The sequence below is a fragment of the Cryptomeria japonica genome, chromosome 10 (genome assembly GCF_030272615.1).
Source record: "Cryptomeria japonica chromosome 10, Sugi_1.0, whole genome shotgun sequence".
Taxonomy (NCBI): Eukaryota; Viridiplantae; Streptophyta; class Pinopsida; order Cupressales; family Cupressaceae; genus Cryptomeria; species Cryptomeria japonica.
Genome location: NC_081414.1, coordinates 46,833,010 through 46,846,589, shown reverse-complemented (window position 1 = coordinate 46,846,589; position 13,580 = coordinate 46,833,010). Strand labels below are relative to the sequence as shown.

Sequence of the window (13,580 nt, the reverse complement as noted above, 5' to 3'; positions counted from 1 at the left end):
ACTTGTGGATCTGAAATCCTTTAACAGGGTAGTCTTTAAAAGGAATTATCTCCTAACCTAACAGGATCTGTTCTGGTGAAGAACATTGTAAGGCCTTAATCGGTCTAACCTTAACTGGTTTGGTTGCTATTCTGCAGATAGTAGACTTGTGAGTTTTACTCACCGTGGTTTTTCCCATTTGGGTTTCCACATTAAAATATATTGTGTTATGGTGGTTGTGTTATTGTGGGTGAATGCTTTATTTGCTATTTGGCATGTTTGTGTATTAACTGGTTTGTTGTTTAAAGGGCTATATCGGTCTACAGTAAAATTGCTTAAGTGTTTAGTAAGGTTTTTGGGTATACTAATTCACCTCCCCCTCTTAGTATTCATTAGTCTCATGTTTGTTAGCTTTGGCCTTATGGGTGTTTCAACCAAATTTTTGGTACTTAGTTTCTAATGATAGATTGATGGTTGGCTATTGTTACTCTTTGTTGTATTTTTTTAGCATTCTATTTTTGGGTTCTAGATTCCCACTAATTTCAAAGGGTTTTGGGTCCCTTGAAAACCTATTTGACCCTTAATATAAAATATTATAACTTGTCAATAATGTCTCAATGTGTGTTGATTGTAACATTGTTAAAGAGGCTATAAGTGACAAAACATACTCAAACATATATATGTCTCTTTGATTAAAAAACAATGATTTTTATTTTTTTATTAAAAAAAGAAGAAAAAATTTACAAAGAAAGTTGATCAACAAATCAACAATAGAGAAAGTTGTTCAGAAGTAATTACAATGACATGTATAACTATAGAGTAACAAATAGCTTAAAAACAAAGTTCCATACTATTACTTCCAAGCCAATATTCACAAGGGCTTTACTGGCTAGGAAATATTATATCACATGCATTCATATTGGGGGGTTCAATATCCCAAAAATGAGGGTGCAATATATTGCCTATAAGTGAAAATAGGGGGGTTTTTAATTTGGGATGTGTATTGGGAGGGGGTGACAAAAAAGGAGTTTAGGCAATATTTTTTTGAAAATAGGGGGATTCTTTAGTATCCCATGAATGCACGTGCTATAACCTAGGTTCACTGAGTGAAGCTCCCGTGCAATATTCACACATAAAGACCCTATAAAGACATAAGAGAAAACCATCAAAATGTTAGAGGTTGTGGACTTATGCATTGGCATAAAATCTATTCTCAATGTTTTGGATGGTCGTGTAGTAGCAACAACTCCTTCATTGGAAGATGGATGGGGCTAGAGTTTGAATTGAATGCTTGTTGCAATTAGCCTTCCATTTTAAAATCTTCAAACCACGCTTCTCCAATGAGCTAGAAAACTGAAATCAATAGCTGCATATTGTAAAACTCCCAAGTAGTTCAAGAAGTCCTCTCTTGAAATCTCTAGGCTAGAAAATGTTGTAATGGTGGGGTGTAAAACTGTTGAAGTATAATGAGCCAAAGTAACATTTAAATGTCTTCCTCTAATGAACAAATAAGACTTTCAATCATCAAATTCTTTGTTGTTTTCAATATTTCCCTATCAGAGGCTACAACCACAAACCAATATTTGATCAATCAATTAAGAGTTGGAGCATATCACTACTGTTCCTAATTCCCTTCATTTGGGTCTTGCAATTTATGCTCAAACTTTCTAAGTTATTTTTGAATGTCATCCAAATTTCTAATAAGATCAAGGCTCAAGACAAATGTAGTTTGCATAACTCATATATGGAGGGATAAGCTCACACAAACCATGTGAACTTCAATATGCAAGGGGAGAAAGGACTGAGAGAAAATAACCAGACAATGAACCTTCCAAATGAAGTTGATGATGACTTGTCTTAAGGTCTGGGTGATGATATTATGGAGAGAGGAAAACCTAAGAAGAGCAATTCTCCAAGACCATGTCTGAGTGAAAAGAGATGGGAGAGTGGAAAAGAGGGAGCACCACAATTGGCGAGCATGAGCACATCACCAAAAAGCATGCTTGATAGACTCCTTTTTGTTGCAAAATGAAGACACTAGAGGTGGGAAGATGAAAGAGAAGCGATTAACAATAGGTAACTTAATATGGAGCACATTCCAAGCAATTAATTGAGACTGAGCATCGCCTTTTGACTTCCAGATCTAAAAGCTTTGCTTATTCCATTGTGATTGGCTAAGGTTGCATTTCCATTTAGCATTGAGTCTTGGCACCAAGGCAATAGTTGGGAGAAGTTGTCTATAAATAATTTTACTAGGGAAGTTTTAAATATTTTGCATGTTGGGCCATTTCTAGTCCTTAAGAAAATTGCCATGGCAAAGGATAAAAAACAAACAAACCAGCTCAAGAGTCACCATTTGTTGTATATTCAAAAGAGGATATTTGTTTGAGGATGACAATTTGAAAAGGTCTTTTTAGTGACCAGAGACATGATAAACTGTTCAATATTTAAGAAACGCACTGACACTACAGTAAGCTGCCACAGATGAATTGAGAAATATTTACAAGTTGTTCTTTTTTTAAGAAATAAGTTATATTTACAAGTAGTTATTTTTCTTACGTCCGATTAGGAATATTTTTATCTGTGCACTTACAATCTACAGAAAATATACTTTAATTAAAAATAAAATATCGATCAGGTACCTATCTAACCTGCACTAGTGCACATTGCTATCGAAATTAAATATAATTCAGCTCAAATAAAATATCATTTAAAAAATAAAAAAATAAAAAATATCTGTTAAATGCTGATGAATGTGGCCGACAGATTCAACGTTTGTCCATAATGCCTGTAAACATCCCCTCACAAACCAGATGACTTTAGGAAGCTTCGTATTTGGAAAACAGTACTAAGTTTCTATAAACTTTTTGTCCTGCTTATCTACAGATTTTCTCTGTACTCTTCAACAGAAACAAATAAAACTCATGCATTTTCAAAAAAAGAATTTTTATTCCAAACAGATAGTAGAAATTATACAGCAACAATGTCCAATAATGGCGAATAACGAGAGAAGAATCAGTACTACAAAACCAATTTAATACTAAAATGCAAAGAAGTGCCCTGTAAAAGCTGTTCCTCCGAACAAATGAATCAACTCAGTCTCCTAATGAAGAAACTGCTACTCCGGGGCCAAACAAGAGATCCGCAAAACCAAATGCAAGAGAGCAAAAGATCACAACTTGGCGGCTGATTAAACAAGAAAAGCGGCGCAGCCGAGCAGAGCCGCTCCAAAGATGGCAACTTTTTGTACGGCAGTGGCGGTGGCGGCGGCGGCTGAAGGAGGAGTGCCGGTTGTAGATGCAGGCGGCGTAGCCTTGGGTGAGTCTGCTCCAGATGGGGAGGAAGTTGAAGAAGGCTCAGGAGATGAAGGAGGTGAAGGGGGTGAGGCTGAGGATGACGGCGCCGAGATGGGTGTTTCCAATGGGGATGGAACCGGCGACGACATGGGTGTTTTCAGGGGAGACGGAGCTGGAGAACTTGCAGGAGACTTTGCCGGAGAAGGTGCTGGAGATTTTGCCGGCGAACCTGCTGGAGCCTGCGCAACGGAATACCCCATCATCCCCAACACCAAAACAATGGCCACCATTGCACTGAACTTACCCATATTTTCTTCTCCTCTGAGAACGATCAAAAGCTTGGGAGGGCTTCTTCTTCTTTTTCCTTTTTTTTTCTGAGAAAGAGCCAAGGCAGAAGAATTACAGGTGAGAATTGTGCAGGGTGTGAAGAAAGAAGGGTCATGAATGGATTATATATTGCACTGAAACGACTTGGTCCAACGATGTGGTGCGTCCGACGTAGCTGTCGTGCCACGCCATGTGGGCCCTCCGCCGGAACCGTTTGCTCCTTTCCAGGAAAAGGTCCACGTGTAACGATGGGATGACGTGGCAAATCACTGTCACCGGATGCGACGTTTCGACCACTCTTAATTAAGTCTTAACTGGGGAAGTGCTCGTTCTCATTTTCAATTTGAGAGGACGTCACAGTAAAGAAATGGCAAAAGAGTTGGTATCTGTTGCAAAGAAAAATATTACATCACTAAAACTGCCGGAAAAACAAAAAAAGTATCACCATAATTTTTCTGGTTGTTTGGAGTGACCGAAAGCTCACGGGCTGTATATATAGTTTATCCGGCATTAAAGCGCTTTGACGTTTCCAATATAGTGTTGACATTAATAAAAATCTGGAACGACTCTGTAACCATTTATTCGTTGGAATTTTTTGGTGAAGGCTATCATCAATTTCTTCACATAAGAGAAAATATAAAAATTTAGAAAAGGACAAAAGAATCGTCGGCTCAGAGTTGAAATCATTTATTACTTCATAAGGTCTTAGGAGATTTTAATGAAATGATTTTAATTATGTTCATGAGATAAAATAATTTATGAGAATATGTGAACAATTTAAAGATTCTTCAGACCAATGACATTTTTTTTTAATATTATTTTTCTTTTTTATTTGAGTTAAAGAGTAGTAAGGGAGAGATTCTTATGGTGGAGCGGTATCTAATAGTGGGGTCTCATTGAGAGAGACTTCCTAAAAAATTTCAATAGTTTGTTGTGATATTTTAAGATAATTTAGAGAGGCATTCCATGAATTTTATAGTGCAATTTAAGCTTAAAAGATTAAGCTTAGAAATTTCCTAAAGTTGGTGGTTTCATGCAGTTTATTATTTAGCAAATTCACTTCAACAAAGTAAATAAATATAAAATAATAAAAAATTTAATTGATGAAAATTTGAGAAACTTCAAATGATTGACAAGTGACAAAGAAAAAGCCTACACTGATGAGATAATCTCTAGCCCCCTGCCTTTCTACCCACTCAAATTCAAGATCCTAAAAAGTAAGGGTTATTATTCTTTAGGGAAAGATTTCATTTAATCTCATAGTAATTATTTTTTTGTTTCACGAGACCTGGGACCTCGTAATCTTTAAAAATAAATCTTAAAGACCCCCCATGAGACTCAAGCCTAATAGTTGAGTAAAATGAGTCCTTTAGTAAGACATTAAATTGTTCCAATAGTCGTGATAGTAAATTGTTGTACAAAATTGAGAGTGATTTGAAATACCCACATAAGATTTTGGGAGACACGTAATTAGAATGTTCCATTATAAGACCCTATCCCCTAACCCTCTCATACTTTTTAACCTATTTTCCTCAATACATAAGAACTAGTCTTAATATTTTATTATTTTTTATTAAAATATTCATACACCTTTAAAGATTTAAAAATGAAATACTCTTAAAATAATTGATTTATTATCTCTTTCTTTCCTCTTTCTAGGTAATATATGATAAAGAATTTTCCCCTCTTTGAAATTAAAATGAATGACAACAAAAACCAAGAATGTAAATATACTCTTGAGTCAACAAGTCATGTGCAATATGATAGTAACATATAATTTGAAATAAAAAGGATTTTTAAAATAAAATATTATTATTTTTACAATTAAAATAAATATCTAAAAAAAAAAATAAAAAAAATATATATGTTTGACTTGTAAGGAATTAGTAATATTTTATTTGAAATGAAGGAATTATTTTTTTAGTTTTAATTTGATTTTTTTGGTTAGGGATTTTAATTATAATGTTTATTAAGATGGATGTTTCTAATTATGTCGAGGATGGATTGATTTTTGAATTTGTGACTATTTTTTACGTTTTCTAATGGTTTAATTACATAATTATGAAGGATGAAAATGTGAATCTAAAATAAAATGGAAACAATACAATGCAAGATCCAAATTCACATTCCCACTCACTCATAAAGCTTAAGATATATGCATAAAATCAAAAAATAAACAATAATTATACCATAGCAAAGATGATGCAAGATAGAAGTCAACCTCTCTCCAAACTTGCAACTTCATAACTAAAAAATACAAAACCGGAACGAAGACTCTATTTATAATCAACACAAGATTGCAATAATGAAATATAATTAATTTCTCATCAAATCTACAATTACACAAACATGTCCTTTCATAGGCATCTCACTTTATAATGAATTTCTTATACAAAATTTTTACACTTCCATTTGCATTCACTTTCTCTCTGTCCTCAATGAACTCTCAATACTTAGTATTATTAAACTATTTTAGCTATTTGTTTTTTGGTACTACTAATTATGCGTTTTTTCTTAAGTTCACTTAGGAGTGCTTGCTTCTAGTTGCTTTAGTTGTGCATCTAGTTTAGCTAGAGTTGAGTTTTTTTAGCTCCTCATGCTTGCACTTTAGTTCTCCTACTTTTAGCTCATGACATCTTTGTGCTTTCTTTATAAGAACCTCATTAAAAAATTGTAATTCATTTTGTATTCATACTTTTGAGTCATGTAACTTTTATTCGTAGGTCTCATTTGTGGAAGGTGTTTTTGTTTGTTGTTTAATCTTGTAGGTGTTTGTGTTGCAAAATTCAACATGGTATTAGAGCTCAAGAATGAATAATATGATTCATGTTTCTGAATCAATTGTGTTTTGACTTCCATATTTCTTTGCTTCTCTCTTTTTTCATGATAGGTGTTTGATTGTAGGTGACCTTTGGGAGATGTGGGATTAAGTGATCAAGTCCAATATACATTAGAGCTCAATCTTTAATTAAATATGTTAGAGCATTAAATTAGCTATTAGTTGCTTTTTACAACTAGTTATGCTTTTTTTTCTTTTTTGCTTGAGTTCACTAAGGAGTTCTTGCTTCTAGTTGCTTTAGTTGTGCATCTAGTTTAGCTAGAGTTGAGCTTTTTTTATCTCCTCACGCTTGCACTTTAGTTCTCCTATTTTTAGTTCATGACATCTTTATTTTTTCTTTATAATCACCTCATTGTACAATTGTAATTCATTATGTATTCTTGCTATTAAGTAATATAGCATTCATTTGTATTTCTTGTTTGTGGAAGGTCTTTTTGTTTGTCATTTGATTTTGTAGGTCCTTATGTTGCAAAATTCAACAAGCACCAACCATAGTCTACTACAATATTATTTCTCATTCCTCTACATCAAATTGAACAAAACTTTTTACTATTTGGGCTACTTCTATACAACATTGTTGCCTCTAACTTCTCTTTCTTTCTATGTATCCTAACCAAACTTTTCCAATTTATTTGGTCAATACCCACATACCACTTCATGGGCCAATACCCACCATCCTTTGCAACCCTCACCATTGCCTTCTTGGGCCACTGCTACACTCGCTTCACCACCTTACACCTTTTCTCTTTATACACTAGGCAATTTTATATTTGCAACCTATGCCCCATTCATATTCGATTACCCTTATTAACCTTTCAATTTGATAATATTTATGAAACTATCATTTTTTCACTGTTTCATTTCCTTATTTGCTCAAAAAATGTTAATTGTTCTTCTTTGGAAGACTCTCCTTATTCCTTACGCACATTTAATAAACTTTCCTTTGTATTTCTTGTTTTTGCACACTCAATGCCTATTGGTCTTCTCACCTTATTCCTCTCATCTCATTGCATAATATTTGGAAGTAATGTTTAATAAAGGAAAAGAAAGCATTTCCAAAACCTTTTGATCAAATACACTTTGTGCATATCGTGCATTCGTGGCAATCTAAGAGGCAATTGGTCAAATAGTTCATAACCTTGTCCATGCTTCTAGAAACTGCATACATATCTACCATGGTAGTTGCAACTTTGACATCTCACAAAATTTAATATCCTTTCATATTGGTTTCAAAATATCCCATTTTTGTATAGGTTAGGAGGAGATTGGTTTTATGACATGATTACAGTGAAGAGCCCTCTAAATGATAACTTATAGAAGTCAAATTTGAATTTGATGTAGGTGTATTGAATTGCAAAATGGTTTTCCTTTATGGTTGAATGTTGCATATGATTGTATCTATCATCATTCACAAATTGAGATTGAGCTATTCTTTCTAAATATTTAATGTTTTTCTTAGTACTTTCATGATTGGGAGACTAGAACATTTTGTCAGAGTAGGTGAAGATGATTGAGTTTTTATTTCTTAGCATATTATTTTGCACACCAAAACTTGTGTAATACTTGATAAGAAATAAGATGATTCCAAGTAAAATAAACCAAATAAAAACTCAAGACAACATATCCATACTTTTGGTTAGTTTCAATCACTTGTCTGTACATAGGTGCTCCTACACCAATGATCGAAAATAGTTTGGGGATAGTCCAGAGAAGTCCAGAGATGGTCTAGAACTTAGTCTGGGGATGGTCTAGAGTAGTTTGGAGGTAATAGAACATAGAAAAACCAAAAAAATATTTTTTGGTATTTTCTATGTTCTAGCAAATTGCATTTTTGGAGGCCTTCAAAGTGGAATTTGGGGTCGAAAGTGTTGTCGATCGCTTAACTTGATATCCAAATGCATGGTGTTAAGGGACTAAAATTAGATCTCTTTGAGACCTCTCTAATGGTATGAGTGATTTCAAATTTAGAGCACCAAGCTAAAATTTATGACCCCGCCATGTTGGGGTACCTAAATAAATAGATTTTTTAAAAATATGTAGCTTTGTTTGTTATTTTATTTAGAAAAAACTCTTCATTTTGAATTTGTTGGAATTCAGAGACTATTGGGATTTTAAATAGATAAATCACAAATTCCAAATTTCAAAACATTCCACAAATTCCAACAAAATTGAAATGAAGAGTTTTTGCATCACAAAACTCTCCATCTCAACCTTATGCTCATCTGTTACATCCACATCCTCCAAAGGACATTTCTCCACTACTACACATTTCCCCTTCCTCATCTCCTACCTAATCTCCTCTAAGGAATCTTGCACCTCTTGCCCCAATTTCTATGCTTCCCTCTCAAATACAGTCATCCATCTCCCCTTTTCTAACACTAGGATCATCAAATCCCAACCAATCACAAATCCTCACTTCTTTTTTCTTTTCTCCAAGAATAGATTTGGGTATTTCCATCTCTCACCATTACAAGACTCTTCCATATCTGTACCAGTCTCTTAAGCTCCTCTCAAACTCTCACTATTTTACTCTCTTTACACCCACAGGTCCCGACATAGGGTGCCTCATGTTCAACAATCTAGCGAAGCACTAAGAACCTTTGGCTTTGATACCAATTAATGCATAATAGAACTCAATCTCTCTCCAAACCTACAATTTTACTATAATTTTAGAACTCAAAAATAGAAAACCAAAATAGAGACTTTCTGTTTATAATCAACACAAGATTACAATAATAAAACATAATTAATTTCTTATCAAATCTGCAATCACACAAACATGTCCTTTCAAAAGAATCTCACTTAATAATGAATCCCTTATACATAATTTTTATACTTCTATTAGTATTCACTTTCTCTCCATCCTCAATGAACTCTTAAAACTCAATACCAACCTTACTCTAGTACTCCTCTAAGTCAAACCAAACTCAATTTTTTTGTTATTTGAGTTGCTTCTACATAACATTTACACCTTTGATTTCTCTTTCTTTCTTTGTATCCTAACCAAACTTTCCCATTTTCCTCCTCTTTGGTCGATACCCACACACCACTTCATAGGAAAATGCCACCCATCCTTTGTTGTCCCCACTATCACCTCCTTGGGCTAATTTTACACTCACTTTGTAGCCCCATTCATATTTGATTCCCTTTCTTGTCTTTTCAATTTTCTAATGTTTATATGAAACTGTTATTTTTTAGCCATTTCATTTAATAAATTGCCCTTTGTATTTTCTTGTTTTTGTGCACTCAATGCCTATTGGTCTTCTTGTCTTATTCCTCTCATCTCATCACATAATGTTTGGAAGTAATGTTTAATAAATAAGAAAAAGCATTTCCAAAATCTTTCGAACAACTACATTCATAGGAGATTGCAACATTTTGTCGGAGTAGGCGAAGATGTCATTGAACCAAGAAATTGAGTTTTTCTTATGAATGTCAAACCTTGTGGAATATCTGATAAGAAATGTTGCAATGCCAAATAAAAAAATAAACTAAAATTGAAGACAACAAACCCATATTATTGGTTGGTGTCGATCCCTATTTGCCCAGGTGCTCCTCCACTAAATGACCTTAGATTGTTCAATTGTTTCTTTTATATTTGTTTGAATTTGAAATGTGGGTTTCTCTTCAAAATAACATATTTATGATAGCATAAGAATAAGATGATACCTTGATACTTGATACCATGCAAATGATAGGATGTTTAATAATGATAGCTCTCTCGATAATAATGTGATTTATGGGAAATGAATTTAAGTGTAAGGTTTTATTTATATGCTTCACCTTAACATTTAATCAATGGATAAGAATTTGATATACGGTAGGACCTAAAATTAGCATATGGATTGCTAAGGTGAAGGACTTAAGAGAGATCAAGTGTATAGATCATGGTTGAATGAATAAATTAAATATTAATTTTATTTATTTTGATAGGATAGAAAATAAATAAATTATTTAAAATTTATTTAAATTTGGAAGAAGTTTTAGATAATTAAATGTTCTTAAAAATTATTTAATTATAGTGGACCAAAAGATGAATTAATTAAATAATATAATTATTTAATTAAGAGGAGGAAAAATGATAAACTATTTAAATAATTTAAAATTATTTAATTATTATAGATGAAGAAATGAAATATTAAGCTTAATCAAATTGTATTCATAACATTTACTAACAAGAAAATAAGTAAATTTCATGCATCTCCAATCCCAAGACAAATTCAAGACTTTATGACTAATTCTAGGTGTGATAAGATGCTTGATGTCATATTACGTCAAGACTCAGAGTGATACTTTCTTATGGCTGCTCAAAGTGGTCAAATTGAACTCCCGATTTTGATATGTCTAAACTTAAGTAGGTTAACCAAAATGATGTCGGTACTAGTAGACATGGATTTGGAGATATCTAGGCCATACCTGAGTCACCTTTGTTCTTTTTCCAGAAGTTGTCTATTCCCTTTCAAGATGACCTGCATACCCAACAAGACCAAAGTAGACCTCATGTTAATACTCTTTGCATACGTTATCAAAATAACAATAATTCACATACCAATAGTCAACCTCATGGTCCAAATCATGGTCATGCTTCTACCAATCAACAACATGGCCCATGTAATGATGAAAACCAAAATCATGCTTCCAATATGATCCATACTATTGATCATAATACCAACCAACATTACCAATAGTACCAATAATATCATACTTATGTCCCTCCTCCAGGTGGTCATAACAATAATTACATTCCTCCTCCACCTCTACCTAAGGATCAATACAATAACTATGTTCCTCCACCCGGTGGCCAACATCATGCTTATATTCGGACAACCTTAAACCACACACATTGAGCAACAAATTAGGCCTAGAGGATTATAGTCAACTCTAAGTGTTTAACACTTTTAAGCCTAGAAGTGTATTCATAGTGTGACAACATACATTAAGCAATATATTAAGCCCAGAAAATATCACTCAACTCTGAGTATTTAACACTTTTAAGCCTAGAAATATAAGCTTAGTGTGTGTGATTTAAGCCATTTCCTTATATTATCCCTCTCGAGGGTCATTACAATCGCTATATTCCTCTTCCTCCTCCACCTAGTGGCTTGGGCATAGGGATGGCTCAAGTAGATATGACACAACCTCATGAAGATTTGTAATAACAAGTGCGATAATTATAATTGGCTAGCATGCAAACAAGGACCCCTATCAAGAGTCATACACTTTAGGACATTTATCCTTATCCTTTTGATAAGTCTATACCCATTCGACCTTTTCCCCTTAATTTTGACATGCCTAAATTTGACAAGTATAGGGGAAAAAGGTAATCCTAAGGAGCATATTAGAGATTTATTCACCTCTTGTATAGATGTGGCTCAAAGATTCTTATATGTATTGTGCCTTTTTTTCATGTGGCCTAAGTGGACAAGCTATAAAGTGGCTTTCATGATTACCTCTTGGGATTTGGTCTTGGGGTGAGTTGGCTGAGAAATTCATTACACACTTCTCCTATAATTTTGAGTATGAGGTCTCCATGAAAACTTTATGTAACACCAAACAACATAACAGAGAATCTTTTTCATCCTTCTTACAAAGATGGATAAGTTTGGCTAGTCATTGCCCTTGCCATGTTCTACAAAAATAAATGGTTGAAATTTTCACACAAAACATAAATCATGAGATTAGATTTGAGCTCTTCATAAATTATGTTTAACCAAAATTTAGGAGGTCATTGAAAAGGGTCTATCTATTGAAAAGATTCTCCTTGAGAAAGGTACCATCATAATCTACAAAGATAACAAGGATGAACATAATTCAAGTAATAAGGAAAAACCCCACTTTTGGAGAAAGAACGAGAATACAATTAGTGATGGGGTTGTAGATGGGTAAGAGTTGAATGTTGGGTCCCAATCCCGCAGAAGTCCGTAGGTTGGGAAAATTACCCACTAGAAACAAGCACCCGTTTCACTTTGGGGGCTCGAGCCATGAATAAAACAGGCGCACATTTTCAGAAATGTGCGCCCGTCTTGTTTCGGGCCTCTGAAGAAAAATGGGCACGTGATTTTTACAAATCGGGTGCTCAATTTATAAAAAACAGGTGCCTATTTTGTAAATGTATTTGTTTATGGTAAAAATGGAAACAACAATATTGAAAGACAAAATGAATTCAACCACAAAACCCTAGCCTAACAAAGATCCACAATAACATATGAATATTACCTAAGACAATGCAAATCAAATGAAATCACAAATATTATACCATCACATGTCTAATAGGGTTTGGATCTCCATTCTTCCTATCTCAATTGATCTTGCTTGATATATATGATTAATTAGCTCATTAGGGTTGATGATGAAGGAAGCATCTCCTTATATAGAAGACACTATAAGAAATGGAGGGATAAGATTGAGAGGTGTAAAAGATAAATGGTCGGCTAAGATTAGAGGGTAGGTAGAAAAAATAAGAAAATAATGAGAGGGTAGGTAATGTAGGAATTAAGAGATGAATGACATGTGTCATGGGTAGAAAAAGATAATGAATTAATTAAATAAATAAAGATTTATTTAATTAATAGAGGAAGTGGGATCAATTAAATAAATAAAAGTATTCATTTAATTTAGGAAAGGACAATTTAAATAAATAAAGGTATTTATTTAAATAAGAAATAAGGCTAGAAGAGGATAAATGAATTAATTGAATAAATAAAGATTTATTTAATTAATAGAAGAATTAGGCTTAAATAATTAAATAAATAAAGATATTTATTCAATCAGACAAGACAATTTTAGGTATCTACAGTATTTACTTTTTTTTAGGCATTTTTTCCTCATTTTCACTATTCAAAAAATGGGTAAGTGATTTCAGGAAGCACGGGTGCCTATTTTCAACTTGCCAGCCAACCCTCCATACCATTTTTTCCCTCATTCTAGGTACATACCTTTTTTTTTTTTTGATCGATAAAAGGCCGAAGCCAAAATTTTATTATTATTTTATAAAAATTTTACATCTCCATTCAGTGTGGGCACCGGTAGGAAAGAATGGAGATAAGAAAACCTCCGGTCTAGCCCAGATCCCTTCTGGGATCAGATAATATAACCAACTGTACAATTTTACAAATCCTCATCAGAGGTAGGAGGCTGAC

The 13,580-nt window shown here is 33.5% G+C and overlaps 1 protein-coding gene across 1 annotated transcript; it reads right to left on the bottom strand.

The window, feature by feature from the left end:
• Nucleotides 1-2,908: 2,908 nt before the first annotated feature.
• LOC131029982 (uncharacterized) lies at nucleotides 2,909-3,684 on the bottom strand. The gene has a single exon (XM_057960669.1). The coding sequence runs from the start codon at nucleotides 3,581-3,583 to the stop codon at nucleotides 3,170-3,172; it is 414 nt and encodes a 137-aa protein (XP_057816652.1). The 5' UTR covers nucleotides 3,584-3,684; the 3' UTR covers nucleotides 2,909-3,169.
• Between the last annotated feature and the right edge of the window lie 9,896 nt (nucleotides 3,685-13,580).

Coding starts and splice junctions, on each gene's coding strand:
- LOC131029982 (XM_057960669.1), bottom strand. CDS start 3,583: ATGGGTAAGTTCAGTGCAATGGTGGCCATTGTTTTGGTGTTGGGGATG.